The 18,613-nt window shown below is 48.6% G+C and overlaps 2 protein-coding genes across 2 annotated transcripts; one reads left to right on the forward strand and one right to left on the reverse strand.

Moving 5' to 3' along the window:
- Window positions 1–3,498: 3,498 nt before the first annotated feature.
- Window positions 3,499–14,588, forward strand: LOC135575443 (olfactory receptor 14J1-like). The gene is made up of 2 exons (XM_065030216.1): window positions 3,499–4,161; window positions 14,559–14,588. The coding sequence occupies exons 1-2, from the start codon at window positions 3,499–3,501 to the stop codon at window positions 14,586–14,588; spliced, it is 693 nt and encodes a 230-aa protein (XP_064886288.1).
- Window positions 14,589–17,744: 3,156 nt separating this feature from the next.
- Window positions 17,745–18,296, reverse strand: LOC135575446 (olfactory receptor 14J1-like; the record flags this gene model as incomplete). The annotated part of the gene is made up of 1 exon (XM_065030246.1): window positions 17,745–18,296. A coding segment is annotated over one exon (552 nt), but the record flags the coding sequence as incomplete, so codon positions are not given.
- Between the last annotated feature and the right edge of the window lie 317 nt (window positions 18,297–18,613).

Raw genomic sequence — 18,613 nt, forward strand, 5'->3', positions numbered from 1 at the left:
CGGTCCCTTCTCTATCCAGTAGATGTAGGGCCGCCCATGAATAGGAAGTGCTTCACACCGGGATGTCCATGGGTATAGCTACAATTCCAAAATTCCTTTCTCTCTTTTCACCACCCTGTTCTCACCCCCTTGATAACACAATCAAGGCACAGACAAACCATTGTCACACTGGGCCTGTCAGCAGCACCTTGTCATTCCTAGAGATCAGTGACATGTCTGCCCAAGTACCTCAGGGGCAGCAGAGACACCACTGACTAAACACACGTTTCCGTCCAGGTCTGTCATTCTCAGCCCTGTTTCTCTCTGTCCTTGGGGACAGAAGACTTTGCTCACTCTCCTGTTGCCCAATTTCAGCCCTAACTTTCCATCTACCAGCCACTGTAACATTCCTTTACTTGTTTTGGCCCAGCAGCACTGGGGAGGCTGCAGCAGTGCAGGAGTAGCCTGAGAGTGCTTGAAGGGTGGTTTTAGAGGTGGTGGAGGTTTTCTGCATTGTGGGAAAGAGTTTGAGAAAGAAATAATGGCCCAAAGTGCAGCTGGGGAGGTCCAGGCTGGACATGAGCAGAAAGGAATGTGATGGAAGGGCAGTGCTGTGGTGGAGCAGGTCACCAGAGGGAGTCTGCATCAGCACAAGGCTTTGTGCTTCAAGGAACAGCTGGGGAGGATGGAGAGATCTCAGCAAAGGAAGGAAGATGCTCAGACAAGAGCAAGGTGGGGTAGCAGGGGGGATGTCTCCAGCCTGCAGGGACAGAGGTGCAGGGGATGCCACAGCACAGGACAGACTGTCATGGAGATGATCAAGGGATGTAAAGAGGCTGAAAGCCCCACCAGACCTGAGCTCCTTCTCCCCATGGCTATGGCTGTTGTCTGCACCTCTGATGCCTGTGAGGAGACACCTTGTCCTTCCAGCACAGGGGCTTCATGGCCTCCTTGTCCCCAGCCAGGAACCTGGGAGGTGTGGGACCATAGTCCTGCCCTTGTCCTTGCACAGCCCCACATCACACTGTCCCAGGAAGGGCCCTGGGCAACGTGGGAGGGACAGGACCTGACTTCCCATGGTACAAGGTTAGGGCTTGGCTTTTGGTTAAAGAAACACAACCAGGTTTCCTCAGCATCAGAGATATCTTTACTTTGCTTTTCCTGACCTCCAGTTTTCTTCTCTAACCAAACCTGGATATTGTTTCTCAGTAGGTTCCCTCAGTGGGATCCATTAACAGTACAAGAAACTTTGGAGTTTGAATCTGAAACTGACTTCTAGAGAAGTTTCTTCAACTTCCTCCAGGGTCTGAGGTTCATGGGCTCAGCACCAAACCCACCAGAGGGGTCATTAAAGCGCCTTGTGCTGCTCCTGTGCTGCTGAGCTGGGCTGGGCTCCTGGGACACAGGGAGCTCATGGCAGCGGCAGCGCTGCAGAGAGACAGCTCTGCCCAGGAGCAGCTCCTCTGCACACGCAGCAGGGATGAGGGCTCTGCCTGGGGATCTCAGGAGACGAGCAAGGCAGAGAGAGATTAAAGGTGGTCAGGATTGGGAGGATGACTGAGAGCTCACTGGAGGAGAAGCCTTTGCAGCCCTCGCCATGGTAAGTCTCTGGGTGCAGGGCAGTGCAGCTGTAGCTCCTGAAGGCATCTCCTGAAACTGGCACAGGCACAGCTTGTGGGATCTGTAAGGACGGGGCTCTTGTCAGGCCATGTTGAACAGCTGTGAAGCCGGGTGAGCACCCAGGGGTGCCCAGGGCTGTCCTGCAGAGCAGGGTCCCTGCACCCCAGGGCTGTGCCGGGGCAGGGACGCTGCCACCTGCCACAGTCACCGCTCAGCCTGCCCAGGAAGATCCCCACGGTGCTGTGGGGAGAAGCTGTGGGGGGAAGGAACAACCTCTTGTTGAAAAGGGTCCTGCTATGGAGAGGGTGTTGCCTGTATCAGGGCTGCTCGCAGCTCCAGATCACTTTAGGACATGCACAGGAGGCTTTTTAGAAGCACAACAAGGCAGGGGCTCTGTGAAAGGGAAGGATCCTATTCTATCAGTCTCATACTCTGGATTGTCTATGTGGCCAAAGGGACACAGAAACTAATGTCTCAGTTCAGGAGGAGGCACTGAAATTCCTAATATGTTACTCTTTAGAGGTGAATAAACTTGTGAGTATCAGAAATGGTCAGACCCTGGCTTACAGACAGCATCAGGATCACTTTTCCAGGCTCATTATTGTTAGTCTTATGTTCCCACCAGAGCCGCCCACACAGAGCTGCCCCTGGGCAGTGTCAGCTGCAGGGCAGAGCTGAGCACACAGCGGGTGGGATGAGATCTGTGACACTGACAGGAGGAGCCCTGGGGACACAGACACAGCTGCAGGCAGGGACAGCTCCAGGCAGCAGAACAGGGGGTGCTCAGCAGCTCTTTTGGTCCTTCTCTGCAGATGGTGCTGGGTGTTGTCTGCTGGGCAATGATCTGACTGTCCCTTGAGCACATCCCATCTTCAGCAGCCCTGACTCTGCTCTGCCTGTCCTGCTGGGCTCACAAGCTGCCCCAGAAAGGCCCAGCTCTGCTGTAGGATCCCAGCGGTGCTGAGCCTTTCCTTGGGGTCCGCACTCTCCTCTCAGAGTCCTTTGCTTCTCTCGGTGAGGGGTCGCGTCCTGCTCTCTCCATCACATCTCCACCTCTGGGCTGGGGCAGATCAGAGTTTGAAGATCTGTCCTTTCAAACAGGGCTCCCCTGCTCCAGTGTGAGTCCAGTTTTGGGTTTTCTTTATAAGAGATTTGTTTATGAAGCTGTTTTCAAGGCAGCACAAGTGAAAGCACAGGGCAAATGGGTAAAAGCTGCTCTTCTAACTCTGCACTGAGCCACAGAGGGATGAGCCCTTTTACTGTCCCATCTCAAGACTCTTCACATTTTCAGTCATAGAAATGATGAATTCAACCCCTACAGAAATCCACTCATGAGATGTGATGATGGAAAATTAAAAACACTGACAAAATCATTATAATGACATGCTATAGTCTCTACTCTGCAACCCACGCTATAAAGAATCATGAGTGAAGATATTGAACTTTTCAATCAATGATGCATAAAATCTGACATTGTTTGTGAACGTCAAATCTCTCATAAACCAGCTCCCATGTCCCCACTGCAGCAGAGCAGAGCTGGCTGCTTGGCCACTGATGGGCAGAGGTCCTGCTGCTCACAGCACACTCAACCAGCACAGACCAGAGAAAGGAAGTACATTTCAGTTGGAGTTATTAATATGAATAATAGAGTGGCTTCCTCAGAGGAGCGTGTCCTGATTTTAGGTTCTCATTTCCTTTTTAGAAGAGAGCCCCGATGTCAAGAAGGAACAAATGTCCAACAGCAGCTCCATCGCCCAGTTCCTCCTCCTGTCATTCACAGACACACGGGAGCTTCAGCTCTTGCACTTCTGGCTCTTCCTGGGCATCTACCTGGCTGCCCTCCTGGGCAACGGCCTCATCATCACCACCATAGCCTGGGACCAGCACCTCCATACCCCCATGTACTTCTTCCTGCTCAATCTTGCCCTCCTCGACATGGGCACCATCTCCACCATTCTCCCCAAGTCCATGGCCAATTCTCTCTGGGATTCCAGGGCCAGCTCATACTTGGGATGTGCGACACAGCTCTTTTTGTTTCTCTTCTTGATAACAGCAGAGTATCTCCTGACTATCATGTCCTACAACCGCTACGTTGCCATCTGCAAACCCCTGCACTATGAGACCTTCCTGGGCAGCAGAGCTTGTGTCCACATGGCAGCAGCTGCCTGGGCCACTGGGTTTCTCCATGCTCTGCTGCACACGGCCAATACATTTTCACTGCCCCTGTGCAAGGGCAATGCCCTGGGCCAGTTCTTCTGTGAAATGCCCCAGATCCTCAAGCTCTCCTGCACACACTCCTACCTCAGGGAACTTGGGTTGCTTGTGGTTGGTGTATTAGTAGCATTTGTGTGTTCTGTGTTCATTGTGGTGTCCTATGTGCAGATCTTGAGGGCCGTGCTGAGGATCCCCTCTGAGCAGGGTCGGCACAAAGCCTTTTCCACCCGCCTCCCTCACCTGGCCGTGGTCTCCCTGTTCCTCAGCACTGGCGTGTTTTCCCACCTGAAGCCCCCCTCCATTTCTTCCCCAAGGCAGGATCTGGTGGTGTCTGTTTTGTACTCAGTGGTGCCTCCAGCAGTGAACCCCCTCATCTACAGCATGAGGAACCAGGAGCTCAAGGATGCTCTGTGGAAACTCATATCTTACAATTTCCTGAAGGATTAAACTGCCCATCTGCTTCTACATAGGAGTTTTAAAGTAACTAATTACAGGCCCAGCCTGTCATCTGGATTTTCTGTTGTTGTTGGTAGTTTTTTTATTGTGATAATGTTGTCATCCCATTTTTTAATTCACTGTCTGCTTTTCTTTAATAACCACTGGCTGAAAGCCCATTTTTAGAGCTGCAGGGATGGCTCCTGTGTTCATGAGAGGAGGGTAAAAGAGTCCATCCTGGCAGCCCTGCCAGGGAGCAGCAGCGCTTGTTCTTCCAGAGCTGTTCTGGTTCCACTCCCACACTCTCCTTCTCATCCCTGGTGTTGGTGCAAGGCCTGAGTGCTCTGGCAGCTTGGTCACCGTCCTGCTGTGTGTCAGCCCTGTGGGCGCAGGCAGGGACAGGCAATGGGCACTGCTGTGACAGAGCTGGCCTCACAACAGCCTTTCCAGATAGAAAGGTGATCTGGTCAGGGCAGGGCCTGAAAGTTTAGCTCTTCTTACAAAGATTCTCTTGAGAACATGCCCACAAAAGTGGCCACAGATGGAAACACCAGAGTACAGCTGAACAGTGTGTGTGTGCAGGGCTGGCACACAGCAGTGTCCTCTCACAGCCAGGATCCTGTCAGAGACCTGCAGGACCAGCAGAGCAGGGGCTGGGCTGTGCCCCTCTGCACTGGACACCCCTTTGGAAGGAGTCTCAGGTCAATCATCATGGACTGGCCCCTCACAACCTCCATTTGCAGCACTGGCCTCTCACCCTCAGAGGTTGTTCTTCCCTCCACAGAGGGACACTGAATGAGTAGTTCAGCAGTCCATGTTTGCTTTATACAGGTGTTGAGGTTTGGATTGCGGGATGGCAACTGTGGCAGATGTGGGTGTTAGCCCTCTCTCCTCCCCCTTCCTTCTTCAGTCCCTTCTTCTCCCCCCATCCCACTCAGGATAGGTGATTGGGAAAGAAAGAAGGACAGAGAGAAGAGAGTTGGAAAAATTAAAAATGTTTTACTAATCCTACCAATAAAAATAGAGAAAATAATACAAAATATATAAAACCAATCTTGAAAGTCCCAACAACTGTTCATGCAGATGAGGGGCCGGCACCCGAAAATCTGGACTGGACTCTGCAGCCAACCAGAGCTGGATTCAGTCTGTCACTATGCCTCAATTTTCAAGGGAATACTAGCAAGGTCCTCTCCTAATGTCAGCCAGAAGGAAAAGGGGTGAGATCCTCATGATCTCCCACTTTTATATGAAATATTCACGTGAACAGGGTGCTATACTCTGTTGGTCAGTTTCTGGTCACCTGTTTTCTCGTTGCCCCTCTCGCAAGATGTACATCTGTCCTTATCAGTGACCTGGCATTCCATTGCTATGTTTACCAAAACCTGTGTCTGACTTTCCAGGAAAATGCAGCTAATATGAAGCTTTAGCTGACAGGCAAATTCACTAAAAGAGAAACTTGTTTTTAACTAAACCAGGACAACAGATGAGGAGTGAGCATGTGCATCGTGTACGTGAGGTGACATGAACACAAGTGAGCACAAACATCATCAGCTATTCCTTGGGGTTCCATGAAGGCCTGTGGCACAGACAAGGTCTTGAGGTCACTTTATGTTGGGAGGAACATCCCATAGGAAATCACCTGAATGCAGCAGTTGTACTTCCTTGAACTGAGGTCCCTGTGTCCATTCCTCATGACGTGGGACATGGGTGACACACCACAGGGCTGAGGTGTCTCCTGATACCCACAACAGCCCTCTTGAATAGTTTAACAAAGCCCATCCTCATGCTCCTTTTCAATCCCCCCATCTACAGCCTGAGGACCAGAAAGTTTGCAGAAAGGGAGACACTTAAAACATGCTCAGGAAAGCTGTGAGTGGCACAGAGGCCCCATTGGAGTCATGGGCACACAGGAAGAATTCACTTCTAATTCTCTTCTAAATGACGAGCTAGACAGGTGTTTACTGTGCCCCTGGCACTCCCCTGGAACTGTGAGATATGGAGAAAACTTTTGGTGTATGAAGGGCCAGAGAGGTGCCATTAGAGCTGGCTGCAGTCATTGTGAGATCTCTCTCAAACATCTTGGAAAATCCAGAGAGATCAGGGAGATTCCAAGAGCCCCAGAAAAGGCAAATAACAAACCCAGCTTCCAGAAGGAAGATGTGGGTCCGGGGGGCTGGAACCTGATGATCTTTAAGGTCTCTTCCAACCCAAACTATTCTGTGATTCTAAGGGAAGAGGGAGAAGTGTTCCCTTATCCTCTCCACAAGATAGAACACCTACACCCATCTGTTTGTCAACCCATCTGACTGTAATGGCCTACCTTGTGGCTACGTCATGAAACAGCTCAAATTAGTTGTAGTGTCTTGAAGACTTGAAGAAAATTACAGGAAGGGAAATAGTTCATTAATACTTTCTGTATTTTAATGAGCCCCATGGTATATTTGGCCCTTAGTCCATGAACTACAGAAACTGAGAGGAGACTGAACAAGTTGCTCAAGATGTGCAAGTCAGAAGCGCAAGTCAAAGTACCTTGAAGCATTGATTGACCCCACTGAGGGTCATTATTGACAAAGACTCTCCATGGACTCGTTAGAGAAGATAATTGAAGGTTGTGATTGCAGGTAGGAAAAGGCACTGTACAGGTCATTCTGCTATGGAGAAAATCCGTGGTTTGTTTTACCAGCCTAAAGGCCAAACCCTGACCCCAGGCCCTGGGAAGGCAGATCCCTCATGCGTGGCTCAGGGCTCTTCCTGGAGCAGTGGGGTGTGAGTTTGAGCAAGGTCAAGTGTAGGAAACTGTACAACCCCTCCTGGCTTCCCCAAAAAGGGGCAACGAGAATCCAGAGCCTCAAAACAGAGTTTATCCTGGTAGGTCTCTGAGACAGATGCAACTGTCGTAGCCAGGGGGACAAAGACCTCGGTCCTCTGTGGCCTTTCAGCCTCACCAGAGCCCTTGGCCGTGTCTGCTTCAGGTTTGTTTATACTGTCCCTTTCAGGCACCTTTGTCCCTTCAGGCTGTTGACATCCATCTGGCTTTCCTACCTAGCTCTCATCCCAGCATTTCCATACTTTCACTGATGTCTCTCCACCCTCTCTGGTCTTTCCTTGAAGCACAAAGCCACGGGTTGATCCAGACTCCCTCTGCGTGACCTCTTGCACCACAGCACTGCCCTTGGACTGAGATGTCTTTTTCTGAACCTCCAGCCTTCCAAGTTGCACTTTGTGGAGGTTTCCTTCTCTTCCTACTACCAAGAAAAGCTCCATTATCTCTGAAACCACCCTTCAAGCAGTTGCGGGCTACTGCTACAGTGCCCTGAGCCTCCACTTCACCAGGCTCAAGAAGCCCAGGTTTCTCAGCCTCTCTCAAAGGCCCCAAACCCTATCCTGGCAGATCTCTGGAGCTTCTCTGGTTCCTCTCCATTCCTCCAGAACAGGGAGTCCCACACCCAGACACAGTAGCCCAGATGTGACCACCACAGCACTGATTCAAGGGGCTGAGGTATTGAGGGGTTGAGGGAGGTCATCCTTCTTCTCTACTCAGCGCTGCTACAATTTGTCTCGCTCACTTCCCTCAGGGTTTTCTACGCCCCACCACACCCACACTTCAGACACAGCTGTCCTCCATATCTTCCAGCAGTCCTGCTTTGTCTTCTTGAGAAAAACATATCCAAGAGACCATTCCCACTATGTTGGATCAAGGAATACCTTCTACTTTCCCTTAAACCAAAGACTTCTAGCAGAGGTCCATGGTATTCAGAGTCCCCAGTGACTACCAGGGCCTAAAATTGTGATGCTTTCTCCAGCTGTCTAAGGGACAACTCATCCTCTCCCTAACCTTCATCAGGAGGTTCAGTGATCCTGATCAGAACACCATTGTACATGGAGAGTTAGAGGTCCACATAACAGTAAACTAGAGTAGACCCAGGGCTGTGCCCATGTACAGCTTGGCCTTCAGTCTGTGTTGTGCTGAGCACACAGTTATGCGGGTTGCAGGATAGACTGGGTTGCAACAGAGAAGTCTGCAGGAAGCTCCCACCTGCTGCCAGTGATTAGGCCAACCGCATGTCCTTATCTTTATGTAAAACTGCAGCAACAAATTCACATGTGAAGAGCCTCTTTTAGGGCCAGTAGAAATGATGAGTTGATTATTTTTCCTTGTAAGAAAACACTGAATATGATCAGTGGAGCAAAATGGGATAACCCTTCTAGAGATGAGTTCTGCAAGACGAGCTGCACCAGCTGACCAGGCAAAAGTAACCTCCCCAGGATCTTCCAAGCCACATGCTGTTCAACTCCAGAGACAGAACTGACCTCACAGCCACCTTCACAGTCCCATGCTGCCTGCTGGAGCAGGAGTTTCTAAGGCACAGCTGAGCTCAGCACAGCATTCTCACCTGTCTCCTCCTTTTGGTTTACAAGCGGATCAGATACAGGTCACCTCACATTCCTTTTCCCACATCCTGAGACTGCTCTGGGACCTCATGTCCTGCCCCCAAGGTGCCAAGCAGCCTAAGTCCAGGTTAGGAAAGGGACTGAAGGTGAGGGATTGAGAGAATGGAAAGGAGGGCTTTGGGTGTTAGGCTTTCAGGTTAGGGATTAGAGCTCACCTTCCAGGGTTCAGGATTAGACAAAGGTTTAGCAGGAGGGTTTGGAGCTCTGCTAAGGGCGTCCAGTTAGTGTTTAGGGTATAGGCAGGCTTTGAGTGTTAGGGTTTTGTCAGGGCTGGGGTCAGGGCTAGGCTGAAGGCCAGCATTTTCATGTGAGGGGTAAGGAAGGACAAAGGTAGGGCAAGTGTGAGAGTTTAGGGGTTTGGGCTTTGTTTTAGAGGTAAGGTTTGAGGTTAAGGGTTAGAGTAGTGGATTCCTTTCAAGGTGAGGGGGAGCATTTAGGGGTAGGAAAAAGCTGAAACCTTTGCAGAAAAGAACTCAAGGCAATCACTGAAAAAGTTTTCATTTCCAGCATGCTTAGTTTTTTATGAACTTTCAGATTTCGATTATTATTTTTTATTAACAGCACTAAGGCCATGTACCAGCAGTTGATCATGTTCTCTTGATTTATATGAATAATTTTAGGCAGCCACTTGTGAAAACAATTTTTCTTCTGTATTTAGAGTGCAAAATTCTCTCTATGTACTTCTGTTTCACTGGCTTTTCTTCATCCTCTCCCTATTCTGTCTTCAAAGAGCTCTCCAAGGGAAAGACTCCTTGCATCATAGAATAACTCAGATTGGAAGAGACCTGAATGTCATCCTATCTGACTGTGCTGCTTGAGGCAGGTGAACTTGATGGGGTACCTCAAGGGCTCCCCGCAGTTTGCCTTTATCCACAAGGGACCATAAAGTGAGCTCTAACCCATCATAGATGGAGATAACGAAAATGTTCACAGGTGTTGTCTCAAGTGCTGGTCACTGAGGGATGCCAACAGTGACTGCCCTCCAGGAGGAGTCCATTCCACTGATGGCATCTGGGCCTGACCATCCAGCCAAACTCCCCCACACATTCTCATCTTTATTTTCCATCCAGATATCACTAATACGACTATGGTGGACCATGTCAAAGGCCTTGTTAAAGTCCAGGTACACAACATTCCCTACTTTCCCCTCCCATGCAGGTTCTGCACTCTTTTTTGTTTCCTTCAAGTGCCTGGAGATGTCTGGAAGAGCATTTGCCCCATCACTTCCCTAGGGACTGAGGTGAAGCTGCCCAGCCTGTAACTCTACCAATCATCTTCCTTTGTAACCTACTTGAAGTCATTTTTGATATTTCATTTCTCAGAGGACCATGGAACCTTCCTGATAGCCACAACTTCTCTGGGGTGTTTGAGAGATGTGTCACAGAGACACCAAGCCAGCTCCACCAGCAACTCTCTGCCCCTTCCCACACGAAAGGCTTTCTCTATATCCTGTCCTTCCAGGTGAGTTTCTGGGACACAGCAAATGACGTCCAGGTCTTCTGGGCCTGTTCAGAAGGCAACGGGAGGTCAACAACTCTGATGGTCTCTGTATAAACCTCAAAGCTTTCCTGGCATTCTTTCTCACTGCTCTACTTCTGCTCAACCTTTCTGGTTCTTGGGCTGCAGGTTGAGCAGGGATGTGAGGATGGTGTAGGAAAAAGGCTTTGTCAAACTGTCTCAGGAGTGCTGTTCTGGCATCATGCAGTCAAGCATGAGAGTGCTGTAGAAAACAGTGGCACTGGTGAGGTGAGAGGGCCAGGTGGAGAAGGTCTTCTGCCTGTCTGCACCGGGGTGAAGAGCAGCAATGCATTCACAGGATGCCCATGTGAATGGGAAGAGGAAAACTGGCTCTAAAATGCAGATAATGAAAACATGAGTGCCACGGTATTACTGCAGGAAGTCTCCAGCAACGTGGCAAAATCGCAGAAGTTATCAATTCCATTGAGGTCACAGAACTCTATCTAGGGCAAGAATGAAATTATGAGAATAGAAATCCCCGTAGCCAAGGCGCAGGTGCCTTCTGGAGACAGACCATCCAGTGCATGACTCTTCCATTCAGGTGGTTTCTTGGGGAAGTTACTCTCAACATGAAGTGACCTCCATACACTGTCCCACAAGCCTCCATGGCCTCCACAGCAATAATTGATGGCTTTTATGCTCATTCAGGTTCATCTCCCCCATCACACAATGTGCATTCTCACATCTCGCCTCGTTGAAAATTTGGACTTCTGATCTAGTCACTTGGTGTCCTTCCATGGAGGGAAGAACAACCTCTCTCAGCTGTGGTGAGAGGACAATGACCTACAAGGTAGTTGCGAGGGGCTGGTCTGTGATCATTGTCCTGGAGTAGGTGCCCTGTGTTGTCCAGGAGCTTGGGCACAGACCAGACCCTGCTCTGCTGGTCTTTCATGTCTCTCCCAGGAGGCCTGGCTGTGTGAGAACATTGCTGTGTGCCCCCACCATGCACATTCACACACTTCATCTTTTCACGGGTGGTTTCCTCTCTGGGGCACTTTACAGCCCAGCTCCTCCCCAGCTCTCCCCACATCCTGCTCTCACTCCAGCCCAGCCCAGACCAGCAGGAAAGCCCAGTCTGGGCAGGCCCTGTAGAGTGAGATGGAAGAAACAGGTCAGTGACAGTGTCTCTCTGGCCACCATGCTCAGGATGTCCCGATGCCTGGCAGCCTTCAGCACCCTGTGCCAGCCCCACTCCCCAGGACAGCATCGAGTCCTGGCCCCGGGGCTCTTCAGGCAGCTCCTGCTGCCCCATGGACAGGGCAGCCTGCCCCAAACTGGCACCCATGGCAGAAAAGTGTTTCTCTTTCAGTGTCTGCACACACACGGTGCCCTGCTCTTCTCCTGGGACATCCCATCTCCCCACAGAGCCTTTCCCCAAGGAGAGCACATCTGCACTGGCCTGGCCAGCTGTTCCTGCACCCTGTTCCCACACTCCCCACAGCCCCCGAGCTGGGGCTTTTGCTCTGTGCAGTGAGTGAGATGTGATGCCCAGGCTGTGGTGACTCTGCAGGGACATAGTGGTCAGGTTGAGAGACAGACCCAGCTGATGTTGGTCACTGTCGCTGTGACGGCCTCCCACACGAGCTCTGAGGTGGCCATGGAGGGTTCTCAGAGCTGCCCTGCCTTATCCACCATCTGCCTGGGTGCTGGCCACCAACAACCATAACCTGAACCACCAGCTCTAAGTCCCTCGAAAGCCAAACTGGGACCCTGATCTCATCCCACTGATCCCACAGAAAACAAAGCCTTTTGAGGGTCTATTCCTTACACATATTCTTGAGAGAGGCTATGGAAAAAGGCCTAAGCCTTTGAGCACTGTGCTAAGGAGATCCCAGTGCTGATGGAGACGCTGTTCTGGAGGTCACATCTGTCACAGAAGTGCCCATTGCCTGTCCCTGCCTGTGGTCACAGGACTGACACACAGCGGGACTGTAACCAAGGGTCAGGAGTGCTCAGATCTTACACCAACACAAGGGCTCACAGGAGAGTGGGGAAGTGGAAGGAGAACAGCTCTGGAAAGGACAAGGCTGCTGCTCCCTGGCAGAGCTGCTGTGCTGAGACCGTTTCCCTTCAGCTCTGCACACACACACTTTGTATTCAGCTTCACAAAGGTCTCGAAGGATCTCGGACAAACAATTCAGTGCAAGGTCCTTTATTTTGTTTAAATACACAGAGAGCATGGCTTCTCATTTACACAGTCTGTGACTCAAACTATAAATGTAGACAGTGAATTAGAAGTGGAATGAAAAAAGGCATTACTTTGTGGGCAATATTATCACAGTTAAAAAAAGCAAAAGCAAGTAAGCCTCCCCCAACTCCAAAACCCATCAAAAACTATACTATACAAAAGAGAGTCTGAGCCTGTAATGAGTTCTGTATCATGAGTGATGTGCAGAAGACAGGAAGTCTATTGCTTTTGAAATGCATTCAGCCATTAGTTTCCTCAGGGTGTCCTTGAGCTCCTGGTTCCTCATGCTGTAGATGAGGGGGTTCACTGCTGGAGGAACCACCAAATACAGAAATGACACTGCCAGGTCCAGGGATGGGGACGAGATGGAAGGAGGTTTCAGGTAGGATAATGCACCAATGCTGATAAAGAGAGAGACCACGGCCAGGTGAGGGAGGCAGGTGGAAAAGGCTTTGTGCCGTCCCTGCTCAGAGGGGATCCTCAGCACGGCCCTGAAGATCTGCACATAGGACACCACAATGAACACAAAACAGACAAATACTACTAAGACACTGACCACAATAATCCCCAATTCCCTGAGATAGGAATATGAGCAGGAGAGCTCGAGGATCTGGGGGATTTCACAGAAGAACTGGTCCCAGGAATTACTTTGGCAAAGTGGTATTGAAAATGTATTGTCTGTGTTCAGAAGAGCATAGAAAAAACAGCTGCCCCAGGCAGCTGCTGCCATGTGGACACAAGCTCTGCTGCCCAGGAGGGTCCTGTAGGGCAGGGGTTTGCAGATGGCAACGTAGCGGTTGGAGGACACGACCATGAGAAATTAAAACTCTACTGCAAGAAGAGAGATAAACAGAAATATCTGTGCAGCACAGCCTTCATATGAGATGGCCCTGGTCTCCCAGAGGGAATTTGCCATGGATTTGGCAACGGTAGAGATGGAGCCCAGGTCGAGGAGGGCGAGGTTGAGCAGGAAGAAGTACATGGGGGTGTGGAGGTGCTGGTCCCAGGCTATGGTGGTGGTGATGAGGCCGTTGCCCAGGAGGGCAGCCAGGTAGATGCCCAGGAAGAGCCAGAAGTGCAAGAGCTGCAGCTCCCGTGTGTCTGTGAACGGCAGGAGGAGGAACTGGGTGATGGAGCTGCTGTTGGACGTTTGCTGCCTCTGGGCATGGAGACCTGTTCACAGAGGAAAAGACAGTGTGCCTCACTGTTGTAGGCTTTCTGACTGTTGTAGGCTTCCAAATCTCTTCTAATTCAGTTATGAATCTTTGAGGTTGACTAACCTTCGAAGGAAGTGTTTTCCCAGGATACATTAATAAAGAGAGGTATTCCTATTGTAAGAACCCCTTTATTTGAATTCTTTAGGTAATACACGCAAACTCAACAACTGGTCTTTTCAGCTATCTGCATGGTTTTCCAGATCATTATAAAATGTACATTTTGGGTCCATGGAGTCTCCTGATTTAAAAGTGAACTTGCTATACTGTATAACAGGCAAAGTTTTATGTAACTGTCATACGTTTAAACAAATTTCTACAAAGAAAATAGGCTAAGATTAATGCTACAATGAATATTAACAAACTTCTTTGAATACAATCAAATTATGTATAAGATTCTATTTCAGTCCAAATGCAGTTCATTATGTTTTTCTAAGTTCTAGTGTAAAAGGAGTGATCTTTTCTGATTTCTACACAGTCTCTGTACTTTTCTTTAATCTAATGTGATGTTTCCCAGAATCGGTTCCTTTATGTTTCACAGTGTTACCAACAGTCCCACACAGAGGCTTCTCCACTGCTCTTTCAAGGTTTGTCCTTTCAGGTCAAGGACAGACTGGATCTCCAGGTCAGGAGGAAGGCACAGGCACAGCCAGTGCCATAAATGGTTTTTATTTCCCAAAGACAACATGTATTCAGTGAGCATTTGGTTCCCCAAAATATGCATTTGATTCATTTTTTCGGTCAAGTTTACTGAATAGAGTCTCCCATACAATATTTCAAAAGGGCTTACTTTTTCTCTTATTCTTTAAGTAATGTGAATTCTCAGTAAATTAATTAGCAATACATTTATACATTTTACATTAATTTCCTGTCACATTTAAGCTAGTTGTCTTTTTATAGATTGCTTGATTCACACTTTTTTTCTCCCTTTTGACTAGATTGATCCCATCTTGCCCCCAGAAGAGTAAAAATAGTCCATATTATTTCTGCCATAAAAAGGGGAACAGCCAAACGGTATGATTTTATTCAATAATTTCTTTAGTACTTCTCTAGCTTTGTTGGTCTGGCATGGGAGAGCTTCAGGTCTGTGTTGGTTTGACTGAAAATGAGTTAATTTTCCTCATGCAGTTAGAAACCTTACTTTTTCATAGCTGGCATGGTCATTATTTGGATTTAGTTTGAGAACAAGAGAGAACAGCCCAGGACGGAGCTGATGTTTGCAACTGCTCTGGTCTGAGAGCCAAGGACACTCTGGGTGCTCTGCCCACAGGTGTGAGGCAGCGAGGAAGCGGGGAGGGACGGGGCAGAGCTTGACTGACATCCAGGCTGACCAATGAGAGTGTTCCATCCCATTAGCCTCACGCTTCATCTTTAGGAGAGTTGGGCTCTTCTGGCCTCTCTCTCTCGGCCTTTGGTCTCTTTTTTTTCTCTTGTGAGTTCTTCCTTAGTTTTTTTATGGGAGCCAGGGGAATTCAGTTCAGGATGTTTACTTTGGCCTTTTGCCATTTTGGAGAGGCCTTTGCGCTTTTCTGCGTTTTTTCTCTCTTTGGGATCAGCTGTTGGGACCAGTGTGCTGCTTCCTGGGACTGGCTGTGTGCAGACAGAGGAACTGCATTGCGTAGCTTTTATCGCTATATTTTATATATACTTACTAGCAGTGTATTAGTATTTTGTTATTTTCTTAAACTGTGTTTATCTCAATCCAAGTTTCTTCTTTCCCTTTCGAGGGAAGGAGGTGAGTGAGTGGCTATTGTGGTTTTATTGCCAGCGCATTGAGTCTTTGCATTTTGGTTATTGATACTTTGGTGACCCAAGTGACACATGTGGAACTTGTCTGTCTTTCGGAGGGACACCAGCGCATTGGGTCTTTGCATTTTGGAAGCTTTGGTAACTTGGGTAACTTTAAAAAAAAGGAAAAAGAAAAGAAAAATAAAAAAGAAAAATAAGGAAGTTAGAGAAAAATGAGAAAACATTAAATAAAGGAGAAAAACAAGAAAAGAGTAATTTGATAAAGGTAGATTTAGTGATTTTGTTGCTCATGCCTTAGTAATTGCATTGTTGTTTGCGTCTTTAGCGATTTGTTGCTGCTGTTACTTGTGTCTTCGGTGATTTTCCAGTCCAATACTTATGGTTAACCAATTGTCTGTTATTGTGATTGTGAAATAGGTAGTGGATAATCGACAGGAGGGATTCGGAAGGAATTCCCTCCCCGTCCCGAGTTGTATTTTGTGACATTGGAAAGAGATTGTTTGACTCCCTGGGGAACAGCAACTGGGGAGAATCTGACTGGATTTTGTAATTAATGGAGGCCACTGTAAATAATATGAATATGCTGCACAGATCTAGGTGGGTATACTTTGTGATGTGTAGTATAGTAATGCATTACATGTAATATATCATAAGAAGTATATTTTAAATCATATATTGCCTATTGCATAATGCACATTACACAATAAATAAGGATACATAGGCATGATATTTATCCCCTTCAGATCCATTTGTTTTGACCCTTGAACAGGATAATCAGAGAAAGGGATTGAAACACTGTTGTATAGGGCAGATATTGGCAGGGAATATACAGGGAACTTAGATCAAAATTGTCCCTTGGTCGATCCAGGGTGGGATCATAACATTCTTAAATCTAGTGACAGGCTGAATTGTTACTGACAGCGGATTTTATACAGGATTAGACACACTATACCTAAAGCTATAAATAAACCAAAACTTTTTGAGATTAAACAGGATTGTAAGGAATCTCCAACTGGGTTTTTAAACATCTAGTTACAACAAATGATTGAAAAAAGGTTTAATCAGGTAATAACTATGCAATTACATACTGCTATGGCTATGCACTTATTAAACACACAGGGGAGATGCAGCAGTGTGCTAAGATCGGGCCTGTGAGAAACTGCAAGAGTCAACAGTGTGAGAACAAGCGCTAGTGCAAAAATACAAGAAGCAAATACCGTATGCTGCATGATACATCAAGGACAGAGGGACTAATACAGGATTTATACATCAAGGACGGAGGGATAGCTTATGACAGACAAAACTTGTGTTTACGGCGGTAACTTTGGTGGGAACACAAAATATACCGTTTATGTAACGACTCACTTGGCAAATCAGCAAATGCTTGAGCAAGAATCATAGCAAATATAAATGCAAGCCTGAGTTTGTAATAAATGTCTCTCATTGCACCTTCCCGAGAGTCCGTGCCTCATTCGCTGCACCCTCACTGGCTGTTTGTTGAAACACAAAGCCATGGGCTGGTCCCGACTGCCTCTGGGTGACCTCCTGCACCGCAGCACCGCCCTTCCACTGACATTTCTTCCTCCTGATATCCAGAATGCACTTCCCAAGTTGTCCTTTTCAGTCATTTTTTTTCCTCTCTCTGGCCTCTTCCCACTACCATGGAAAGATCGACTATCTCAGAAACTGCTCTGCAGGCAGGGACCCCAACCTGTCAGACTTCTCGTGGTCTTTAGCCTGACCAGAGAGAAGTAACCTCACCATGGACTCCTTATGCACCCATGGATGTTGAGAGACAGAGTGTTTCCCTTGAACACACAGATGCAGGAGTCACTGTGTCTCTCTGACCTCCTGCTGCCACTCCAGGAGGCTGGGAGGCACCTCAGCCCTGCCATTTGTCAACCTACTCTGCACTTACATGAGATGCCTCATGGCATGGAGAATGGACATGGGATCTTCTGTTCCAGGAAGCACATCCCAGTGCTACATTAAGGTGGTTCCCCAAAGGACGTTACTCTCAACATGAAGTCACATCAAGACACTGTCTGTCCCACTGACCTTCACGGAACCCCAAGGAATAGCTGATGGTGTTTCTGCTCACTGGGGTTCATCACCTCAGAAGCACTTTATGTGTTTGTTTACATCTTGTCTACACAATGCAAACATGGACATCTGACCTAGTCATTAGTTGTGCTGCCATGGAGGGACAAAGAACCTCTTCAAGCTGAAGTGAGAAGCCAGTGCTGGAAATGGTGGTTGTGAGAGGCCGGTCCATGACGATTGACTTGCAGCAGGTTCTCTAGGGTGTCCAGTGAACATGGGCACAACCACTCATGATTTACATTATATATGCTATGCAGAAGATTATGGGCAGTTTATTGCTTAATAAGACAGCCATTCATTAGCTGCCACACTGAGTCCTTGATCTCCTTGTTCCTCATGCTGTAGATGAGGGCGTTCACTGCTGGAGGCACCACTGAGTACAGAACTGACACCACCAGATCCAGGGATGGGGAGGAGATGGAGGGGGGCTTCAGGTGGGAAAATATGATAGTGCTGACAAACAGGGAGACCACGGCCAGGTGAGGGAGGCAGGTGGAAAAGGCTTTGTGCCGACCCTGCTCAGAGGGGATCCTCAGCACGGTCTTCAAGATCTGCACATAGGACACCACAATGAACACAAAACACCCAAATACTACTAATATACTAACCACAAGAAGCCCAAGTTCCCTGAGGTAGGAGTGTGAGCAGGAGAGCTTGAGGATCTGGGGCATTTCACAGAAGAACTGGCCCAGGGCATTGCCCTTGCACAGGGGCAGTGAAAATGGATTGGCCGTGTGCAGCAGAGCATTGAGAAACCCAGTGGGCCAGGCAGCTGCTGCCATGTGGACACAAGCTCTGCTGCCCAGGAAGGTCTCATAGTGCAGGGGTTTGCAGATGGCAACGTAGCGGTCATAGGCCATGATGGTGAGAAGCCAATACTCTGCTGAAGCTAAAAAGACAACCAGAAGCACTTGGGCAGCACATCCTGTATAGGAGATGGCCCTGTTGTTCCAGAGGAAATTGGCCATGGACTTGGGGACAGTGGTGGAGATGGAGCCCCGGTCGAGGAGGGTGAGGTTGAGCAGGAAGAAGTACATGGGGGTGTGGAGGTGCAGCTGCTCTGTCCCTCTGTCTTGCTCCAGCTGCCCTGGGCTGGCACCTTTCTGAGATGGAGACTGATCACACTCCCATGTTACCCTGA

Source organism: Columba livia, chromosome 14 (genome assembly GCF_036013475.1).
Source record: "Columba livia isolate bColLiv1 breed racing homer chromosome 14, bColLiv1.pat.W.v2, whole genome shotgun sequence".
In the NCBI taxonomy this organism is placed as follows: Eukaryota; Metazoa; Chordata; class Aves; order Columbiformes; family Columbidae; genus Columba; species Columba livia.

Bases quoted from the DNA above. Each gene is read 5' to 3' on its own strand.
- LOC135575443 (XM_065030216.1), top strand. From the start codon at position 3,499: ATGTACTTCTTCCTGCTCAATCTTGCCCTCCTCGACATGGGCACCATC. The intron at 4,162-14,558 runs GTGCCTCCAGCA...CCTTTTGACTAG, and splicing joins TGTCTGTTTTGTACTCAGTG to ATTGATCCCATCTTGCCCCC.